At 39.1% G+C, this 23,944-nt stretch overlaps 1 protein-coding gene across 1 annotated transcript; it reads right to left on the bottom strand.

The window, feature by feature from the left end:
* Positions 1 to 1,014: 1,014 nt before the first annotated feature.
* On the bottom strand, positions 1,015 to 23,482 carry LOC140955935 (uncharacterized). Its single transcript, XM_073411300.1, is given in 4 exon segments — positions 1,015 to 1,512; positions 1,864 to 3,773; positions 4,248 to 4,345; positions 21,993 to 23,482. Coding segments are annotated over 4 exon segments (3,996 nt in total).
* Positions 23,483 to 23,944: the final 462 nt, after the last annotated feature.

Genomic DNA, 23,944 nt, shown 5'->3' with positions numbered 1-23,944 from the left:
AAAGATAGAGTATAGAAGACATCACCTGAAACAACGAACAATGATAAACCTGAAACACACTTAAACAAATATAAGAAGTAACAAAATAATATGCTATTAATAAAACCAAAAGACACAAGGTTTCACAGATGAAGGCTCAAATCTAATCTAAGCTTTTTACGGCTTTCCTTAACTGACCAATCTAGGCAACTCATGCAAGGATCAATGACAGGGATGAAAGATTGTAGTTGGTCAATCAATTGTTCAGCAGTAGCAGCAGAGATTATGATTTGTCGTGCCGAAGATGTTAGAAATTCTTGTTCCACAACTTGATCAAGGAAAGATAGCAACTTATCATAAAAACCATTAACATTTAACAAACCTATAGGTTTATGGTGAATGTGCAGTTGGGCCCAAGATGAAATATGAAAGATCTCTTCCAATGTGCCCAGACCACCTGGTAAGGCAATGAAGGCATCAACATGGTTAAACATGGTATTCAGTCGGTCAGACATTGTTGGGACCTGTAGTTCCTCTCCAATTGTTTTTCCAATGATGTCCCCATTTGCTAAAGCTTTGGGGACAACCCCCAAAACTTGACTGCCTCCTAAAAATGCAGCCATTGAAACACCTCCCATTAACCCAAGGCTGCCTCCCCCATACACTAAATGAATCTTTCTCTCAGCTAGTACTTAACCAAGATGATTTGCTGATTCTAAAAACTCTTTTTCTTTCCTAGGGCTGGATCCACTGAAAACACAAATATTTCTTATGTGATGACTTGAGGAACCTGCCATTTCTACACACTTCTATATTTGATGAATGTATGGGATGAGTGGAAATGAAGGGAAGGAAGAGAAGAATTTATATATGAAAAAGTGAAAATGCAATCATACCACCTATATGTAGGCTAGTTGTAGTCTCACACTCTCTCTCTTTATTTATTTATTTTGACAAAGCATGTATGTACAGGTAGTTGTGATTGTGGCTCACATCTTTCCTTGGTTTTACGTCCAAGAACGGCTTAAACGCCCTCTATGGGTCGGGGATAGGCTTCCCATCCAGTTTTCTTAAAAACTGGCAAACATGGTCTTTTTTAGTCAGATTCCCAAGACTAAGTCGATCATGTTCTTTATGGAATTGTGGCCATAAATCATGAATTACACGATGCACATCTCCACTAGGATGTGTCTCAAGGGTCAACAAAAGATTATCTAAAGACCCCTTACTCAGGCCATCCTTAATGAATTGTATTTTATCTTCACGGTTTACAGATATCATTCCTAAAGAATGACATGTCGCATTACAAGTCCATCTGGCATATCTGTGACAGACTTTTAGTCGTTTTGCACGACGTTTCTTTGCAAAAGTGATTTTACCTGTTCCAGGCATGTGTGAAATGAAAGAATTGGAGGACTCACCTGATAATCGGACCTTTGCTTCAATCAGCCAACGAATATCTTCAGGAATTCCATGGTTCATTAACAACCTCAATCTTTCACACCTAGCACGGTAAATTTTTGTAATCGCATTCTGAGGCAGAGCGGGAAAATACTTTTTCAATTTTTCAAGAGTGGTGTCCATTTTCAAATGAGAATTTGATGGGAGATTCAAAGAAAGAAGAAAGAGCAGAGAATTGCACAATTATATACACAAATATCAGTTATCATGAGAAACTGAAAGAACCGACTTAAGAGTCACGGAGTACCGTTATCCGCCATTTGACGGGGGTGAGAGAAACTAGCAAAACAAAAGATACACCAAAACAAACACAAAACAATGTGAGAAAAAGAATCAATCTTTATATACAGGATCACTCAATTCAGTAGAGTCATTTTCAACTGAAAAATTATCAAAATAAACTTTCAACCGATGCCCATTTACCTTGAAAATATTGTCATTCTTTGGATTCTCGATATCACAGGCCCCATATGGATACACATGTTTCACAATAAAAGGACCGCTCCATCTTGATCTTAGTTTTCCAGGAAATAAATGGAGTCGAGAATTATAAAGCAAGACTTTTTGACCAACATTGAATGTTTTTCTCAGTATTTTCTTGTCATGAAACTCTTTGATTCTTGCTTTATGAATTCTTGAATTGTCATATGCATCATTTCTAATTTCCTCAAGCTCATTTATTTGTAATTTTCGCAGCTGACTAACATCATCAATGTTTGAATTGAAAGCTTTAATAGCCCAATAAGCTTTATGTTCAATTTCCACAGGCAAGTGACAAGGTTTTCCATAGACTAGTCTATAAGGTGACATACCTAATGATGTTTTATATGCAGTTCGATAAGCCCAAAGTGCATCATTAAGTCTTAAAGACCAGTCTTTCCGATTAGGGTTCACTGTTTTCTCCAAGATTTGTTTGATCTCCCTATTAGCAAGCTCTACTTGTCCACTTGTCTGAGGGTGATAAGGGGTGGCAACTTTGTGTGTGATTCCATATTTCTTCATTAAAGAAGCAAATGGCTTGTTGCAGAAATGTGTTCCACCATCACTTATTATGGCTCGAGGGATTCCAAATCGACTCAAAATATTGTCTTTCAAAAACTTTATCACTGTTTTGTGATCATTGTTTCGACTTGGAATTGCCTCTATCCATTTTGAAACATAATCTACTGCGACTAATATGTACACGAAACCAAATGATGGAGGAAATGGACCCATGAAATCTATACCCCAACAGTCAAAGATCTCAATGACAAGAATAGGATTTAAAGGCATCATGTGACGTTTTGAAATAGATCCCAACTTTTGACAATTTTCACAAGTCTTGCAGAATGCATGTGAGTCTTTGAACATGGTGGGCCAATAAAATCCACTTTGTAAGATTTTTGCAGTTGTCTTTCTTGATGAGAAATGACCCCCACATGCCTCAGAATGACAAAATTTAATGACACTACTTACCTCATTGTCAGGAATGCATCTTCGAAATATTTGATCAGGATAATATTTGAATAAATAAAGGTCATCCCAATAAAAGTTCTTCACTTCGTTTAAGAACTTTCTTTTGTCTTGGGTACTCCAATGAGCTGGCAATTGTCCTGAAACAAGAAAATTAACAATATTAGCAAACCAAGGCATCGTAGAAATGGAAAATAAAGATTCATCGGGAAAGTAGTCATCAATTGGTGTGATGTCAGATTTCGAATCTGTTGTCAATCTTGACAAATGATCTGCAACAACATTTTCGGTGCCTTTCTTGTCTTTGATTGTGATATCAAATTCTTGAAGTAACAAAATCCACCGCACCAATCTAGCCTTAGAATCTTTCTTAGAAAGAAGATATTTCAATGCTGCATGATCACTAAAAACAACAACAGGTGAGCCAACAAGATAAGATCTGAATTTATCACAAGCAAATACTACTGCAAGTAATTCTTTTTCAGTGGTGGTGTAATTCATTTGAGCACTATTTAAAGTTTTACTTGCATAGTAAATCACATAAGGTTTCTTATCTTTTCTTTGTCCCAAGACAGCACCCACGACATAATCACTAGCGTCACACATTATTTCAAAAGGTAATGACCAATCAGGAGGTTGAATGATAGGAGCAGAAGTAAGCAAGTTTTTAAGTTTAACAAAGGCTTCTTCACAATGTTCAGTCCATTCAAAAATATTATCCTTTGTTAGAAGGTTACTCAAGGGCTTAGATATTACACTAAAATCTTTGATGAACCTTCTGTAAAAACCAGCATGTCCTAAAAATGATCTAACATCTTTAACATATTTTGGTGTTGGTAAGTTGGCAATTAACTCGATTTTAGATTTGTCAACCTCAATTCCTTTTGATGAAACAATGTGACCAAGTACAATGCCGTTTGTTACCATAAAGTGACATTTTTCCCAATTTAGTACAAGATTCTTTTCTTCACATCTGCTCAAAACCTTTTCTAAGTTAGTCAAACAATCATCAAATGAATCACCAAAAACAGAAAAATCATCCATAAAAATTTCAAGAAAACGTTCAACCATATCACTGAATATGCTAAGCATGCATCTTTGAAACGTGGCTGGTGCATTACATAATCCAAAAGGCATCCTTCAATATGCAAAAGTACCAAATGGACATGTGAAAGTAATCTTCTCTTGATCTTCCAATGCAATTTCAATTTGATTGTAACCTGAATAGCCATCTAGGAAACAGTAAAATTCATGACCTGCAACTCTTTCTAGGATTTGGTCCATGAAAGGTAAAGGGAAATGATCTTTTCTAGTCATTGAATTAAGTTTCCTATAGTCAATGCACATGCGTCAACCAGTAACAGTCCTAGTTGGAATTAACTCATTTTTCTCATTTGTTATCACAGTGACTCCAGACTTTTTGGGTACAACTTGTGTAGGACTTAACCATTTGCTGTGTAATCACCAAAGAAAAAAAAACGGTTTTAGATAAACCAAAACAAGGATAAAGATACATCTAAACCAACCCCCAAACAACCCATTTCTTTTGATGGGGAGTATAAATACAAGGAGAGGAGAGTGAATGATCCATCTTCTTCCCAAACCAGCAGCTGCATGTCATTCCTTCCTTCTCCTTTCACAACAGAAACGTGAATCAAACTAGTAGAGATAACTTTGTGAACTTGTGAGGGAGAGATGAGACCTTGATAGAGGAGTGGGCAGCTGCATAGAGGAGAGGAAAAAGAGAGCTGGAAAACATGAGAGGAGGAAGAATGAGCAGAACCAGCAGCTGAAGAGAAAAGAATAGTGTCAAACCTTCCTCAAAATTAGTTAAATTCAGAAGGTATGGGTCATGAAACTCTCTTCCTCTCCCCATTAAGATCAAAAAACGAAAATGAAGAAGAAAAACCCTAAGAAAAGAATTGATCTAAGACCTAAGCCAGCTGTGAAGGAAGCTAAAATTAAATAAGAGAACAAGCAAACAAAAGTGAAATAAAGCCAATTTCAGAACATCTAACAAATAAATAAAATGGAAATAACAAATCATGATAGAGGGCTGGCTCTAACTATGGGGTGGGCCAGCATGCATGTATGTGTGGTCTGCTGGAATTTATTGAAAGTTTTTATGCAGAAATTAATGTGTTCTGCTGTGATGTTGTTGTGCTGAAATTAATGTGTTCTGCTGTGATGTTGTTATGTTGAAATAAATGCGTTCTATTGTGATGTTGTTGTGCTGGAATTAATGTGTTCTGCTGTGATGTTGTGTGCTGAAAGTAAGGAATTCTAAACCTGTTTTTATGAGTCTTTGCAAGTTGATTTTGAATTGATGACTGGATGTTAAATCATAGATTTTAGTTCTTAGACTTAAATTGAGGAAAAAGTATGAGTTACTAAATTAAAGAACTTCTTGTGTTGTGTGTAAATAGAAAGGCTGATGAATCTGGACAGTTTCGTCTCTTGATTTTCAAGAGATTTCGAGTAGGAGGATGAAAGAATTAGGATAATATTCATTATAGAAATTGTAGTTTTGAATGTTGGCTAATTAATGAAATTGGTCTTGCTCAATTTAGAGTTATAGAACTCCCGTCATGGGTCACCAAATGAGACAGTGACAGTTTAAAAATGTCTAGATAGTAACAATTAAAAAATGAGACAGTGACAGTTCAAAAATGTCTAGATAGTAACAGTTTAAAAATGAGACAGTAACAGTTCAAGACAGTAACAGTTCAAAACAGTAACAGTTCAAAAATAAGACAGTAACAGTTCAAGACAGTAACAGTTCAAAAATGAGACAGTAACAGTTCAAAAACGAGACAGTAACAGTTCGGATTTTACGTAGAAATAGTTCAAATATATGTATATAGAAATGATGACTGAAAGAAAGACTTATTGATTGTTGATATGTTTATAATAAAACATATTCGTAAGTGAGAGGAACTTATGGGATAAACCTGTGAATTTCAAGAGGGACCACAGGCGTGGGGCAACAACAACAGCAACAGCAGGGGAATACAAATAGAGCTTCTATTTCAGGTAGGTGACTTGCACCTTCCCTTTTTATATGTTGAATATTGAAATATTTAACTTGAGTATTACCATATTGTTAGAACCGATATTAGATTGTCGAATGCTTAAATGTTGATTAAAGGTTGATTAGCTTCGGCTAATGGCATCCGTATGGATGACCGGGATAATGGACTGATTAGCTTCGGCTAATGGCATCCGAGTGGATGGCCGGGACAAATGAATGATTAGCTTCGGCTAATGGCATCCGAACGGATGGCCGGAACAAAGAATGATTAGCTTCGGCTAATGGCATTCGTATGGATGGCCGGGATGATGGACTGATTAGCTTCGGCTAATGGCATCCGAGTGGATGGCCGGGACAAATGAATGATTAGCTTCGGCTAATGGCATCCGAACGGATGGCCGGAACAAAGAATGATTAGCTTCGGCTAATGGCGTCCGAGCGGATGGTTGGGAGAAAAGAATGATTAGCTTCGGCTAGTTACAATTCGAAAACTTGTGCATCTAATTGTATTACTAGTTGTTATATCAACTACATGAATAAATTATAAATGTTAATACTTTATTTAATGGCCAAACCGTTAGTACCATTATTATTATTATTAAGTATTTTCATCCTCTTAAATGTTTTATACTACTGTAGGGACGTCACACCAACGAGATGTTTAGGAAACCCGATACACGGGAACCTACTTTTGCAAGGAATCATGTAGATGCATTCTATATCATAATGTATTTTGTATGGATCAATGTACTGAATGTATAACTTTTACTAGATCCTTTTTGTTTAAAAATGTGATGTCTATTAGTGGGATAGGAATGCAAACTTATGACTATGTATATATTCTTTTAATATGATCTTCAAATCATGCAACTTTGATATTATGTGTTTGTGTAAGATTCACTCTTAAATGAAATGTGGATTCTATGGATTGTAGTTTGATGATGTGAAGCTTCAAGTTCCCTAATTACCGACACCATGTGTTTTAAATAAATAAAAAATAAAAAAATTTACTGTTGATTTGGGCTTGGAAAGCCGGGTTGTTACAGTTGGTATCAGAGCAACTGGTATAGATCCTGAGGATCATTAATAAATGTGTTGTTACGACAAATTTCAGGATGGTACGCACCCGACAAGGGACACGAACTGAGCCGCCCTCCTTCGAAAGGAGGGGCATGAACCAAGGTACCCAAGGTTGGCAAGACGAAGATCCCTTGGATGATACGGCATCTCATGCTCCAATAATACTACCCGAAACCTTGCAGGGGGAAGATACGGTGGCAGGGGAAGGCTCGAGTCCTAATCAGACAGAGGAAACACCCCCAGTCGCAACGGAGCAGCGAGAAAGATCGGAAGCACAACCATCTACTGTTCCAACTGGTGTGCCCCCACAATATGTAGATGCGGGACTCCTTGTGCAAATAGTTAAAGCCGTGATGGAAGGCATGGCTAGTTCAGCGGCACAAGCAACTCCCACCACGCAGATTCCACCAGCAGCCCCTACGACTAGCATGACCATGGATAATGTGTTGCCACTAGTGCGATTAGTCAAAAGTATGAGGGAAATGGGTTGTGAACCGTATATGGGGGAACAAGATGCAGAGATAGCTGGAAGATGGATCAGGAAGGTGGAAAAGACAATGATTCAAATAAGCATACCCGAGGGTTTGAGGGTAAATTATGCATCCCAATTACTGTCTGATAGGGCCATGACATGGTGGGAAACAGTTCAGCTGAGGCGTGCGACCGAGACACTAACTTGGAGTGATTTCAAGACAGAGTTTGAGAATCAGTTTTATTCCAAGTATCATCGCAAGGTGAAAGAACAAGAGTTCTTGGCATTAAGACAGGGTGATACGTCAGTATTGGAATATGAAAGGAGATTCCATGACCTCTCATTGTTCGCCCCACACTATGTGCCGACAGAGGAACATATGATTGAAAAGTTGAGAGATGGTTTACGACAGGATTTGAGACAAGGATTGATCACCTTGCGATTTAAATCGGTGACGGAGTTGATTGAGGCTGCATAAGCTCTGGAGGCATGTATTGGAGAAAGCCAAGGGGGGTATCAGGATATAAGCAAAAAGAGAGATGTGGACTATTTCAGTGGCAGACCACCACACCCGAAGAAAGGAAAAAGTGGAGTGTTTGAGCAGTACGGAAAAAAAGGGAGTTTGATATTACCGCCTCACCAGCAGTCAAGTGGGAGAGTGATGGTTGGACAGTCGCACTCGAGGGCAAACTCTTCTACTGGGACCAGTGACCGCAAGGGTGTTGACTATCCTTTTTGTGTAAAGTGTGCACAAAAACACCTTGGGGATTGCTCAGTTTCCCCCGGGCGGTGTTTTGTGTGCAGAGGAGAGGGCCATAGGTGGAGGAACTGCCAGTATCTTAGTCAAGGGTGTCATTACTATGGTGGAAGAGGTCATTACAAGAGGGACTGCCCCAAAAGGAACACCGGACAAGTTCAGAGCTACAGACAACCCAGTCAGAGCCACCAGCAGTCAGTCACCGTTAATAGGCCAGTGAGATCTTCTTAATCAGGGGCAAACTCCAGTCGAGGGAAGCCGAGGGCATAAAATGATCGGACCCCGGGGAGGGTTTTCCACCTGACACAGGAGGAGGCCAGGGCTGCATCAGATGTAGTAGCAGGTACACTACTATTGAATGGTTTTAATGTGCATGTGTTGTTTGATCCGGGTGCCACCCACTCATTCATTGCTAAGAGAATTGTCACTAAATTGAGAAAGGAAGTAAAAATGGTAGAGAAGGGGTTTATAATTGGAACTCCAATGGGAAACATGGTTGAAACAAATATTGTATATGTGGATGTGGGGGTTAGTTTATCCGGGTATGAAACAGAAGTAGACTTGATTCCCTTAGAGCTGCATGATTTTGACATAATACTGGGCATGAATTGGTTGAGTAAATATAAGGCACTAATCGATTGTTATGCTAAAACTATTACTTTCCAAACACCTAAGGGCGAGAAAAAGACTTTTGATGGAGAGAGAGTTCTCAAACTAAATGCTTTAATATCGGTGGTAACAGCCCAAAAACTTTTAAGAAAGGGATGTATGGGATACCTCGCATACATCTTAAACTCTGATGATGAAGGTCCACGATTGAAGAATATTCCTGTGGTGAAGGATTTCCCAGATGTGTTTCCATAAGAACTACCAGGACTACCCCCGGAGCGAGAGGTAGAAGTGTCTATAGACACTTTTCCTGGAGTTCCACCCATAGCCCAACAACCGTACCGGATGGCTCCAGCAGAACTGAACGAGTTAAAGACTCAATTACAGGAATTATTAGACAAAGGGTTCATACGACCCAGTAATTCTCATTGGGGAGCACCGGTCCTATTTGTAAGAAAGAAAGATGGAACCCATAGACTTTGTATTGACTATCGACAGTTGAACAAAATAACAATGAAAAACAAGTATTCGTTACCTCGAATAGATGATTTGTTCGACCAACTAAAGGGAGCAAGGGCATTTTCGAAGATAGATTTGAGATCAGGGTACTACCAGATGAAGATTAAAAAAGCGGATGTAGCAAAGACCGCATTTAGAACTCGTTACGGACACTATGAATTTTTGGTGCTGCCATTTGGGTTGACGAACGCTCCAGCTCTCTTCATGGATTTGATGAATCGGGTTTTTCAACCATACCTGGATAAGTTTGTAGTGGTATTCATTGATGATATACTAGTATACTCGAATTCTTTCAAGGAGCACGAGGAACACTTGAGACGAACCTTACAAACCTTGAGAGATCACCAACTATATGCAAAACTGAGTAAGTGTGAATTTTGGCTTAAAAGAGTGACGTTTCTAGGACATGTCATTTCAGCTGAAGGTGTTTTTGTTGACCCCCAAAAAGTTGAAGCAGTCTTGAAATGGGAAAGACCGACTTCGGTCACTGAAATACGTAGCTTCTTGGGACTTGCAGGATACTATCGGAGATTTATCGAAGGTTTTTCCCTGATTGCAACCCCTTTGACCCAGCTAACTAGGAAAGGTAAGAAATGGGTGTGGTCGGAAGAATGTGAGGCAAGCTTTCAAGAATTGAAGAGGAGGCTCACCACTGCTCCAGTGTTAACCCTCCCCTCAGGGACCGAGGGTTTTGTGGTATATAGTGATGCTTCGGGGAAGGGATTGGGGTGTGTTTTGATGCAACATGGGAAGGTGATCGCTTATGCATCAAGGCAATTAAAGACTCATGAGGTGAACTACCCGGTGCACGACCTGGAGTTGGCAGCTGTAGTATTTTCCTTGAGGATATGGAGACACTATTTGTATGGGTCTCAAACCCAAATTTTTACTGATCATAAGAGTCTGAAGTATTTGATGTCGCAAAAGGAGTTGAACATGTGACAAAGAAGGTGGATAGAGCTCATTAAGGATTATGATTGCACCATAGAATATCACTCGGGGAAAGCAAACGTGGTGGCAGATGCCCTCAATCGAAAAAATAAAGCCTCCTTGGGAAGCATAACAGTGGGAAGGGAGCAGCAATTGGCAGAACTAAAAAAGTTGGGTGCAGTTTTGGGTATTAATGCAGGAGGTGGTTTGGTAGCCCAATTAGTAGTGCGACCAACATATCGAGAACATATACTACATGCCCAATTCCATGACAAGGTGGGGTTCGAGATTAGGAAGAAGGTGGAAGCCGGGGTAGAAATGAAATTCCGAGTAGCAGATGATGGGACAACGGTTGTACGTGCCTGATGACGAAACAGTCAAACGAATGGTTCTACAAGAAGCACATGAGTCCAAATTCTCCATACATCCTGGTAGCACTAAGATGTATCGAGACCTGAAACACCTCTATTGGTGGCCTAATATGAAAAGGGAAATAGCTGAATATGTGTCAAAGTGTGGGATATGTCAACAAGTCAAGGTTGAACACCAAAGGCCTGCGGGACCATTACAACCATTACAAATTCCAGAATGGAAGTGGGAGATGATCACCATGGATTTCGTGTCAGGATTTCCCAAAGGGAGGAAAGGAAATGATGCGATATGGGTTATTGTAGATCGGTTGACGAAATCCGCACTATTCTTGCCTATAAAGATGACCGACTTGATGGACAAGCTTGCCAAGATCTACATAAATGAGGTGGTACGACTTCATGGGATTCCGGTGTCCATTGTATCGGATCGAGATCCCAGGTTCACCTCTCGACTTTGGCCCAGCATACAACATGCCTTGGGGACAAGATTGGACATGAGCACTGCATTTCACCCTCAAACGGATGGCCAATCAGAAAGAGTCATCCAAGTCTTGGAAGACCTATTACGGGCTTGTGTGCTAGAATTTGGAGGAAACTGGGAGGAACACATGGCATTGGTGGAGTTCACGTATAACAATAGTCACCAAGCCACAATAGGGATGGCCCCATATGAAGCCTTGTATGGTAGGAGGTGCAGAACTCCTTTGTGTTGGGAAGAAATTGGGGACAGGAAGTTATATGGCGCAGAGTTAGTCCAAGTCACCACGGAGAAAGTGAGAACTATCAAGGATCGCATCAAAGCCACACAGGATAGACAGAAGAAGTATGTTGATGTGAGGAGAAGACCTCTCGAGTTCAGTATGGGGGACCAGGTGTTCTTGAAGGTAGCCCCATGGAAGAACATGTTACGGTTTGGATTAAAAGGGAAGTTAACTCCCCGCTTCATCGGACCCTTCAAAATCTTACGAGTAGGACCAGTAGCCTACAAGGTGGATTTGCCCCCACAGTTAGCCAAGGTCCATGATGTGTTCCATGTCTCCTTGTTAAGGAAGGCTGACGTGGACCCCGCCCGAGTTCTACCCCAGGTCCCAGTAGAAGTCAAGGAAGACTTAACACTCGAATTGAGGCCCATAAGGATACAAGATCAAGAAGTGAAGCAGCTACGGAGCAAAAAGATCCCCATCGTCAGAATCTTATGGCGAAATGCTCAAGTAGAAGAGGAAACTTGGGAGAGGGAGGCTGAGATGAGGAAAAAGTACCCCAATTTATTTGAACTACCAGGTATGGAGTGTGAAACTGCTTAAATTTCGAGGACGAAATTCATATTTAGGTGGGGAGAATGTAATCACCAAAGAAAAAAAAAAACGGTTTTAGATAAACCAAAACAAGGATAAGGATACATCTAAACCAACCCCCAAACAACCCATTTCTTTTGATGGGGAGTATAAATACAAGGAGAGGAGAGTGAATGATCCATGTTTTTCCCAAACCAGCAGCTGCATGTCATTCCTTCCTTCCCCTTTCACAACAGAAACGTGAATCAAACTAGTAGAGATGACTTTGTGAACTTGTGAGGGAGAGATGAGACCTTGAGAGAGGAGTGGGCAGCTGCATAGAGGAGAGGAAAAAGAGAGCTGGAAAACATGAGAGGAGGAAGAATGAGGAGAACCAGCAGCTGAAGAGAAAAGAATAGTGTCAAACCTTCCTCAAAATTAGTTAAATTCAGAAGGTATGGGTCATGAAACTCTCTTCCTCTCCCCATTAAGATCAAAAAACGAAAATGAAGAAGAAAAACCCTAAGAAAAGAATTGATCTAAGACCTGAGCCAGCTGTGAAGGAAGCTGAAATTAAATAAGAGAACAAGCAAACAAAAGTGAAATAAAGCCAATTTCAGAACATCTAACAAATAAATAAAATGGAAATAACAAATCATGATAGAGGGCTGGCTCTAACTATGGGGTGGGCCAGCATGCATGTATGTGTGTTCTGCTGGAATTTATTGAAAGATTTTATGCAGAAATTAATGTGTTCTGCTGTGATGTTGTTGTGTTGAAATAAATGCGTTCTGCTGTGATGTTGTTGTGCTGGAATTAATGTGTTCTGCTGTGATGTTGTGTGCTGAAAGTAAGGAATTCTAAACCTGTTTTTATGAGTCTTTGCAAGTTGATTTTGAATTGATGACTGGATGTTAAATCATAGATTTTAGTTCTTAGACTTAAATTGAGGAAAAAGTATGAGTTACTAAATTAAAGAACTTCTTGTGTTGTGTGTAAATAGAAAGGCTGATGAATCTGGACAGTTTCGTCTCTTGATTTTCAAGAGATTTCGAGTAGGAGGATGAAAGAATTAGGATAATATTCATTATAGAAATTGTAGTTTTGAATGTTGGCTAATTAATGAAATTGGTCTTGCTCAATTTAGAGTTATAGAACTCCCGTCATGGGTCACCAAATGAGACAGTGACAGTTTAAAAATGTCTAGATAGTAACAATTAAAAAATGAGACAGTGACAGTTCAAAAATGTCTAGATAGTAACAGTTTAAAAATGAGACAGTAACAGTTCAAGACAGTAACAGTTCGAGACAGTAATAGTTCAAAAAAATAAGACAGTAACAGTTCAAAAATAAGACAGTAACAGTTCAAGACAGTAACAGTTCAAAAATGAGACAGTAACAGTTCAAAAACGAGACAGTAACAGTTCGGATTTTACGTAGAAATAGTTCAAATATATGTATATAGAAATGATGACTGAAAGAAAGACTTATTGATTGTTGATATATTTACAATAAAACATATTCGTAAGTGAGAGGAACTTATGGGATAAACTTGTGAATTTCAGGAGGGACCACAGGCGTGGGGCAACAACAACAGCAGCAGCAGCAGCAGGGGAATACAAATAGAGCTTCTATTTCAGGTAGGTGACTTGCACCTTCCCTTTTCATATGTTGAATATTGAAATATTTAACTTGAGTATTACCATATTGTTAGAACCGATATTAGATTGTCGAATGCTTAAATGTTGATTAAAGGTTGATTAGCTTCGGCTAATGGCATCCGTATGGATGGCCGGGATAATGGACTGATTAGCTTCGGCTAATGGCATCTGAGTGGATGGCCGGGACAAATGAATGATTAGCTTCGGCTAATGGCATCCAACTGGATGGCCGGAACAAAGAATGATTAGCTTCGGCTAATGGCATCCGTATGGATGGCCGGGATGATGGACTGATTAGCTTCGGCTAATGGCATCCGAGTGGATGGCCGGGACAAATGAATGATTAGCTTCGGCTAATGGCATCCGAACGGATGGCCGGAACAAAGAATGATTAGCTTCGGCTAATGGCGTCCGAGTGGATGGTTGGGAGAAAAGAATGATTAGCTTCGGCTAGTTACAATTCGAAAACTTGTGCATCTAATTGTATTACTAGTTGTTATATCAACTACATGAATAAATTATAAATGTTAATACTTTATTTAATGGCCAAACCGTTAGTACCATTATTATTATTATTAAGTATTTTCATCCTCTTAAATGTTTTATACTACTGTAGGGACGTCACACCAACGAGATGTTTAGGAAACCCGATACACGGGAACCTACTTTTGCAAGGAATCATATAGATGCATTCTATATCATAATGTATTTTGTATGGATCAATGTACTGAATGTATAACTTTTACTAGATCCTTTTTGTTTAAAAATGTGATGTCTATTAGTGGGATAGGAATGCAAACTTATGACTATGTATATATTCTTTTAATATGATCTTCAAATCATGCAACTTTGATATTATGTGTTTGTGTAAGATTCACTCTTAAATGAAATGTGGATTCTATAGTGATGCGGACCAGCCCAGAAACACCAGCAAGGACCCATTACATGTTCCAAATGGACCAATGACTCGGTCCAAGACAAAGACATTGAAAGACGCATTGAATGCATTGGTTTTGAAGGTTTCCACAAAGTCAGAATTGGAAGGTCCATTGAAGTATCAAGAGGAGATCCTAGTACATCTTATCCATGTGGAAGAGGGGTCCAATACAACCTTATTTGGGCCATGAGATAAGGGCTTTATTTTATTTTGTTAGCTACAGCCCAAGGCTTGTTTGGGCTTAATTCATACTTTGTTTTAAGCTAGGATCCAAGGCTTGTTTGGATTAAGTTATGGGCTTTTCATTTTTGGGTTATGGGCTTTTCATTTTAGGGTTTTGGGCCAGTTTTGAGTGGACCTCATATAAGTCCACATAAAGGGTCCATTAGGGTTAACTTTTCAAGAACTATTTAAACTCATGTAGGCCAAAATTTCGGCAGCTTGGATGATTATTATTCTGAATTTTTCAGTTTTAACGTGTGAGAGTGATTCTTGCATTCTTCAGTTCTTGAACGAACTGAATCTGACTTATCGAAGACTAACTGGCTTCGTGGCGTCATTCTACTCATTCCAATAGTGTTGGTGCCTTGGGGCAGGTTTCCATTGTGTCGCACTCATATCAGGCCTATTTCGGCTTTCCGGGATCAGATCTCAATCTTGATTGTGGGTTGCGTGACCACTTGATCACGAGGTTCACATCAGTTGGTATCAGAGCTAGGCTCCGAAACAAGGTCATATCATTCTGTTATTTTCGTTTTTTTTTAGTGTCCCTTAAGTTTTTTAGTGTTTGCATCCATCTTCTTGTTCTTCGTATCTGTGTCATCTAAGCAAAAAAAAAAAAAAAGTTTATATTTCATCTTGTTACTGCCTCTAATCATATCAGTTTGTTAAAAAGAAAAAAAAAATCAGAAAGAAATAGAGAAAAGAGTGATTAGTTGAAATTTGAAGGATCATTCAATTTTTGCCGCAGAAACACAAATCTTGGTGAACCATAAGCAAACCACCTCGGAATCAATTTAAACTTCATATTCAGTCTATTGGTGGTGGGATCGCATGATATATCAAATTTGGGCTTATTCTGATATTATTTGCTTGAGGTTTTAATTCGAGTTTCAATTCTGCCGCAAAACACTACTCTTAGTGAACCCTAGGTAAAACACCTTGGAATCTATTGAAACTTCATATTCTGAGTATTGGGTATGCGATTGCATCACATATTAAATTTGGGATTATTTTGATATCGGTTTCTGGAGGTTTTAATTGGAGGTTCAATTCTGCCGCAAACTGATCATACAAGGGGTTTGGGTACCTAGACATTATAGAACGACCTATAAATTGATTTTTGGTGTTTTCATAGTATTGCAATACTAAATATTGAATTTGAGGTCATTTCGAGATCGTTTGGTCTGGGTTTCAATTCTGTTATGTAAAATTACGTAATAGGTTAGATTTGCCTCGAGTTTCAAAACATGATCTTTGTTGTTTAGTTTTGTCCAAATATTTTTGCTTCTGCTATATTTGGATTATCTAGGAGTCAAGTAATTATTTTCTTAACATTCGCTTCTGTTTTATTTCGTGTCTTCGTTTCGTCCACAATTCGTACGAATTTGCATTGCTACTCGCAAAATCGTAATCCTATTTTTGTTTTGCTTTGTTTTCAGTATATTTATTGATTCTTGAGTCTGAAAATTATATTTAGAGTGCGCTGCGAAGGCTATTGACTTTGATTTGTTGATTTCAGTTCCTAAAGAACCAAAAGAAAGCAAGTTGTGAGGTAAAAGGCGTAGAGAGCTTAATAGAGTGAAAAGCCTTCATTTTTGTTTGTGTGATACACGAGAGGTGTGAGGATATATTTGTGCTACTGACCAAATTTTGCAGATTCAAAGAATGTCTGAAAACAACGAATCAGCGACACAAAACGTTGACGTAGCTTTCCAATTGCGATCCATAGGCCAGCAACTTGAGCTGTTGTCTAGGACGTACAAGGATCTGAAAGATGAGGTGAATTCGATAAAGCAACAGAATAGTGGGGCTGATCTACGTGGAAATACGGTCCGTATGGCTGCACGGAATGTTAGATCTGATTTTGAAGAGTTTGTTGATGAAAACGCAGATGCGGGAGAAGATGACTATGATTTTGCATCAGCTGGCCAAGGAATCAGGTCTGGACCGAACAGGGCTAGGAGGAATGTGAATTTCCGTGGCATGAGCACTTATGAAGATATGGATGGGGACTTGGACACCATTAAACTGAAAATTCCTACCTTTCAAGGTAAAAACGATCCCGAGGCTTATTTGGAGTGGGAGAAAAAGGTAGATTAGATTTTTGATTGCCATAGCTATTCTGAACAGAAAAAGGTGAAATTGGTGATAATTGAGTTTACGGAGTATGCGTTGATTTGGTGGGATCAGATTGTGATCAGTAGGAGGAGGAATGGCGAGCGACCCGTTCAGACTTGGGGGGAGATGAAAGTCTTAATGAGGAGACGATTTGTGCCAAACCACTATTATAGAGACTTATATCTGAAGCTCCAAGGTCTGAATCAAGGTTATAAGACAGTAGATGAATATCACAAAGAGATGGAGATAGCAATGATTCGGGCTAATGTTGTTGAGGATAGAGAAGCCACCATGGCTAGATTTCTTAATGGGTTGAATCGGGACATTGCTAATGTAGTTGAGCTACAGCACTATGTGGAGCTAGAGGACATGGTTCACATGGCGACGAAGGTTGAGAGACAACTTAGGAGGGGGCATGCTCGACCAGCGTTTAATTCGGGTTCGTCATTATCTTGGAAGCCAAATCTAAAGAGAGAGGGCACTGTCCGCCCAAGATCCTTTGGTCCTTCTAGAACTGAATCACCAAAGGCTAAAGTTGATGTCCCTACTGATGCCAAAGGTAAATCTGAAACTCAACCTAAACGTACTCGTGATGTTAAATGTTTCAGGTGTCAGGGACATGGACATTATGCTTCAGAGTGTCCAAACAAGAGAATCATGATGATTAGAGATAATGGTGATGTGGAATCTGAAAGTGACAGTTCTGATTGTGAAGGCATGCCACCGTTGGAGGATAGTGATGGGGATGAGTTAGCATTACCGGTTGAATAGTCCTTGGTTATAAGGCGAACACTTCAGGTTCAGGTCAAAGAAGATGATACTAATGAACAAAGGGAGAACATCTTCCATACGCGTTGTTACGTACAAAGAAAGGTGTGTGGTTTAATTATAGATAGTGGAAGCTGTGTTAATGTTTGCAGTGCCACCCTTGTTAGTAAATTGAATTTGTGTTCTGCTAAGCATGCTAAACCATATAGATTGCAATGGCTGAATGATAGTGGTGAAGTGAAAGTGACTAAACAGGTTGTGGTTCCATTTTCGATTGGGAAATATGTTGATGAAGTTCTGTGCGACGTGGTACCAATGCAAGCAAGTCACATCTTGTTGGGGAGACCATGGCAATATGATAGGAAGGCAATTCATGATGGGGTTAAAAATAGGTATACCATTGTAAAAGATGGTAAAACCATCACTCTTGTACCTCTTACACCCAAACAGGTGTATGATGATCAAATAAAGCTAAAAAGTGGGCATGAGGCGATGGGGAGAGAAAATCAAGGTGAGGAAAAAGGGGAGAGAAGACCATCAGATTCGGCTAGAACCCAAACCACTACAACCCATTCGGCCACCCATCCAAACACAAGCAAATATTCGGCCAACACTCCAAACAAATCAAACCATTCGACCACAACTCAAAAACACCCAAATCTGGCCGAGAGTGGAGGTAAGACAAGAGGAGTGAAGAAAGTCAGCAAGTGTGATGAGAATTGTGTGGAAAAACTAAAGAAACAACCCAATTTTTATGCTAGAAAGGGTGAGGTCAGATCTGCATTTTTCACTAACAAGCCAATGATCTTACTTGTGTACAAAGAGGCTTACTTTAATACTAATGATCTTGATCATATTGTGCCTAGTGTTGCTATTTCTTTGTTGCAGGGATTTGATGATGTGTTCCCCATCGATACTCCTAGCGGATTACCACCATTGAGGGGGATAGAGCATCAGATTGATTTTGTACCCGGAGCTTCAATTCCTAACCGACCAGCTTATAGAAGCAATCCCGAGGAGACGAAGGAGCTTCAAAGGCAAGTTGATGAGCTGATGGAAAAGGGCTACATTCATGAGAGTATGAGCCCGTGTGCTGTACCCGTGCTACTTGTGCCAAAGAAGGATGGAACATGGAGGATGTGTGTTGATTGTCGAGCCATCAACAACATAACGGTAAAGTATAGACATCCCATCCCTAGGCTTGATGACATGTTAGATGAGTTACATGGATCCTGTATTTTCTCTAAAATTGACTTGAAAAGTGGGTACCATCAAATTAGGATGAAAGAAGGTGATGAATGGAAAACAACATTTAAGACTAAGCATGGTTTGTATGAATGGTTAGTAATGCCGTTTGGACTTACAAATGCACCTAGTACGTTTATGCTTTTAATGAATCATGTGTTGCGTGCATTCATAGGTAAGTTTGTGGTTGTGTATTTTGATGACATTTTGATATATAGCAAGAACTTAACTGAGCATCTTGATCATTTGCGTAATGTACTTAGTGTGTTGCATAGTGAGAAATTGTATGCTAATCTTAAAAAGTGTGCCTTTTGCATGGAGAAAATTGTGTTTCTTGGCTATGTTGTAACTGCACAGGGTATCGAGATGGATGAGGAGAAAGTTAAGGCCATTCGGGAATGGCCTACACCCAAATCGGTAAGTGAGGTAAGGAGTTTTCATGGGTTAGCTAGTTTTTACAGGCGTTTTGTGAAAGATTTCAGCACAATAGCTGCGCCCTTGAATGAAGTTGTTAAAAAGTCAGTTGGGTTTAGATGGGGGGGAGGAACAAGAGTTGGCTTTTGTTTTTTTGAAAGACAAATTATGTTCTGCACCTGTTTTGGCTTTACCTGACTTTACAAAAGCATTTGAAATAGAATATGATGCGTCTGAAATAGGAATAGGTGCTGTTTTGATGCAAGATCGGAGACCTATTGCGTATTTCAGTGAGAAGTTAAGTGGAGCGACCTTGAACTATCCCACTTACGACAAAGAACTCTATGCTTTGGTAAGAGCACTTGAGACATGGCAGCATTACTTGTGGCCAAAAGAGTTCGTAATCCATTCGGATCATGAGTCCTTGAAACATTTGAAAGGACAAGGTAAGTTGAATAGGAGGCATGCAAAATGGGTTGAATTCATTGAAACTTTTCCTTACGTAATCAAGTATAAGCAAGGGAAAGAGAACATCGTAGCTGATGCACTCTCGCGCAGGTATGTTCTTTTACACACCATGAATACTAGATTGTTAGGTTTTGAATATGTGAAGGAATTGTATGATAATGATTCTGACTTTGCTGAGATTTATAATGCATGTGGACATTCGGCTTTCAATAAGTTTTATTTGATGGATGGTTATTTGTTCAAAGAGAATAGATTGTGTGTTCCTGCTAGTTCTTTGCGTGAATTGCTTGTTCGTGAAGCACATGGGGGTGGTTTAATGGGTCACTTTGGGGTTGCGAAAACCTTGGATGTATTGCATGAGCATTTCTATTGGCCAAAGGTGAAAAGAGATGTGCAACGAATTTGTGAACAGTGCATTGCTTGTAGAAAGGCAAAATCTAGAGTACAACCGCATGAACTATATACACCACTACCTGTGCCTATTGAACCTTGGGTAGATATCTCTATGGACTTTGTTTTAGGTTTACCTAGGTCAAAGAAAGGTAGAGACTCTATCTTTGTTGTGGTAGATAGGTTTTCTAAAATGGCGCATTTCATTGCATGCCATAAAACAGATGATGCATCTCATATCGCAGACTTGTTCTTTAGAGAGATTGTACGTTTGCATGGCATTCCTAAGAGTATAGTGTCAGATCGTGATGTTAAGTTCCTTAGTTACTTTTGGAAGACCTTATGGGGAAAGTTGGGAACTAAACTCTTATTTTCAACAACATGCCATCCTCAAACAGATGGACAAACTGAGGTAGTGAATAGAACATTATCCCAACTTTTACGTGCTGTAATTCAAAAGAATTTGAAAAGTTGGGAAGAATGTTTGCCTTTTGTTGAGTTTGCTTATAATAGAACTGTGCATTCAACTACTACTTTTTCTCCTTTTGAAATTGTTTATGGTTTTAATCCACTAACTCCTATGGACTTAATTCCTTTACCTTTTGAAGAAAGGGTAAGTTTAGATGGTGAAAAGAAGGCAAAGATGGTGAGAGAACTCCATGAGGGAGTTTGACTACAAATAGAGAAAAAGAACAGACTTTACGCTTCTAAAGCAAATAAGGGACGTAAACTGGTTGTTTTCCAACCCGGTGATTGGGTATGGGTGCACATGCGTAAGGAACGATTTCCTAACCAAAGGAAATCAAAATTACAGCCTCGTGGTGATGGTCCTTTTCAGGTTTTAGAGAGAATCAATGACAACGCATACAAAATCGACCTTCCAGGTGAGTATAGTGTTAGTGTTACCTTTAATGTTGCTGATCTTACTTTGTTTGACACAGATTTTGATTCGAGGTCGAATCCTTTCGAGGAGAGAGGGGATGATGCGGACCAGCCCAGAAACACCAGCAAGGACCCATTACATGTTCCAAATGGACCAATGACTCGGTCCAAGACAAAGACATTGAAAGACGCATTGAATGCATTAGTTTTGAAGGTTTCCACAAAGTCAGAATTGGAAGGTCCATTGGAGTATCAAGAGGAGATCCTAGTACATCTTATCCATGTGGAAGAGGGGTCCAATACAACCTTATTTGGGCCATGAGATAAGGGCTTTATTTTATTTTGTTAGCTACAGCCCAAGGCTTGTTTGGGCTTAATTCATACTTTGTTTTAAGCTAGGATCCAAGGCTTGTTTGGATTAAGTTATGGGCTTTTCATTTTTGGGTTATGGGCTTTTCATTTTAGGGTTTTGGGCCAGTTTTGAGTGGACCTCATATAAGTCCACATAAAGGGTCCATTAGGGTTAACTTTTCAAGAACTATTTAAACTCATGTAGGCCAAAATTTCGGCAGCTTGGATGATTATTATTCTGAATTTTTCAGTTTTAACGTGTGAGAGTGATTCTTGCATTCTTCAGTTCTTGAACGAACTGAATCTGACTTATCGAAGATTAACTGGCTTCGTGGCGTCATTCTACTCATTCCAATAGTGTTGGTGCCTTGGGGCAGGTTTCCATTGTGTCGCACTCATATCAGACCTATTTCGGCTTTCCGGGATCAGATCTCAATCTTGATTGTGGGTTGCGTGACCACTTGATCACGAGGTTCGCATCATATGGATTGTAGTTTGATGATGTGAAGCTTCAAGTTCCCTAATTACCGACACCATGTGTTTTAAATAAATAAATAAAAAAATTTACTGTTGATTTGGGCTTGGAAAGCCGGGTTGTTACATGCTGTCAGAAATAGGATAAATGATTCCATTATCTAGAAGCTTAATGACTTCATTTTTCACTACTTTCATATTAGGATTAAGCCTTCGTTGCATTTCTCTAGATGGTTTAGCATTTTCCTCCAAATAAATCCTGTGTGTGCAAATCAAAGGGCTAATTCCTTTTATGTCAGCTATGGTCCATCCTAATGCATTTTTGCGCATTTTCAGAGTCTGTAATAACTTACCTTCTTGATGTGCATTAAGTTTGGAAGAGATTATTACCGGAAAAGTTTCATTTTCTCCAAAAAATGAGTATTTGAGATTAAATGGTAACGACTTCAATTCAGGTTTTGGTGGTTGAACACTTGAAGGTATGGGCTCAATTGATCGTGGTGGCAATTCTTCAATTTGTGGTCTCCAATTGCATGCCTTTGATTCCTGAAAGTAGACCATTTGCAAATCATCAGATTCATCAATCTCAGTTTCACTAAAAGTGGTTTGAAATTGATCATGAACTAATTTTTCAATAAAGTCCACTTCCTGTAAATCATTATCATCTCCAGGTTGCTTGTAAATGTTGAAAATATTTATCTCCAATGTCATGTTTCCAAATGATAGCTTCATCAGTCTATTCCTACAATTAATCAATGCATTAGAAGTGGCAAGAAATGGACGTCCTAAAATGACAGGAATTGAATTACATGCTTCAACAGGTTGTGTATCCAAGACAACAAAATCCACAGGATAAATGAATTTATCAACTTGTACTAACACATCTTCAACTATTCCTCTAGGCACTTTTACAGATCTATCAGTAAGTAAAAGAGTTACAGAGGTTGGTTTTAACTCACCTAGATTGAGACTTTGAAAGACTGAATATGGAAGTAAATTCACACTAGCTCCAAGATCAAGTAAGGCTCTTTCAATTTTATGTTCTCCAATAAAGCAAGAAATTGTAGGACAACCAGGGTCTTTATATTTCAAAGCATTATTGTTTTGAAGAATGACACTTACTTATTCGGCTAAAAAGGCTTTCTTTTTCACATTCAGTTTTCTCTTCACGGTGCATAGATCTTTCAAAAATTTAGCATAGGAAGGAACCTGTTTAATAGCATCCAACAAAGGTATATTGATCCTTACCTGTTTGAAAGTTTCAAAGATTTCAGAGTTGTGATTGACTTTCTTTTGTTTGGTCATGACATGAGGAAATGGAAGTGCTGGCGGGGAATCAGCCTTCTCTTTGCAATGTTCAGGTTCAACCCATTCCTTACCCTCAGAGATAGACTTATCATCTTTCTCATAAGGTTCAAGAATGGGTTTTTCAATAACCTTACCACTACGAAGAGTGATGACTGATTTGACTTGATCCATGTGTTGGCTTCCAGAACTACTCGCATTTGCATTGTATTGCCCTTTTGGATTTTGCTGTGGTTGAGATGGAAACTTACCTTTCTCTTGGAAACTGAGAGCAGATGTTAATTTTGCAAGAGCATCTTTAAAATCTATCATGCTTTGAGCAAGTTGAGTGTTGATTGTCTCCTGCTTTTCAATGAATGCATGCAATGTTTCCTCAAAATTTCTTCTAGGAGGTGGAGCATAAGGAGGTGCATATCCATGAGAATTTTGAAAATTATGGTGTGCTTGAAACGGTGGCTGTGAAGTTTGTGCATTGTTGCTATCACTCTTCCAACTGAAATTTGGGTGATTTCTCCAACCAGGGTTATACGTTTGGGAGTATGGGTTATGGTTGGGTCTTTGGAAACTGTTTAAAGCATGGGCTTGTTCATGGAGGCATTCCTTAAAAGAAGGCAAAGTTGGACAATCATTTGTTGAGTGTTCCTTGGTTTCACATATTTGACACACAATGTCTTGAATAGATTTTAATTGACCACTCTTTTTCAATTCAAGTGTTTCGACTTTTCTAGCTAAAGATGCAAACTTGGCTTGGAGGTCATGATCTTCCCTAAGGTT

This window comes from Populus alba, chromosome 9, assembly GCF_005239225.2.
Source record: "Populus alba chromosome 9, ASM523922v2, whole genome shotgun sequence".
Classification (NCBI taxonomy): Eukaryota; Viridiplantae; Streptophyta; class Magnoliopsida; order Malpighiales; family Salicaceae; genus Populus; species Populus alba.
Note: the sequence above shows the minus strand (reverse complement) of the source record. Positions and strands in the feature narration are given on the sequence as shown.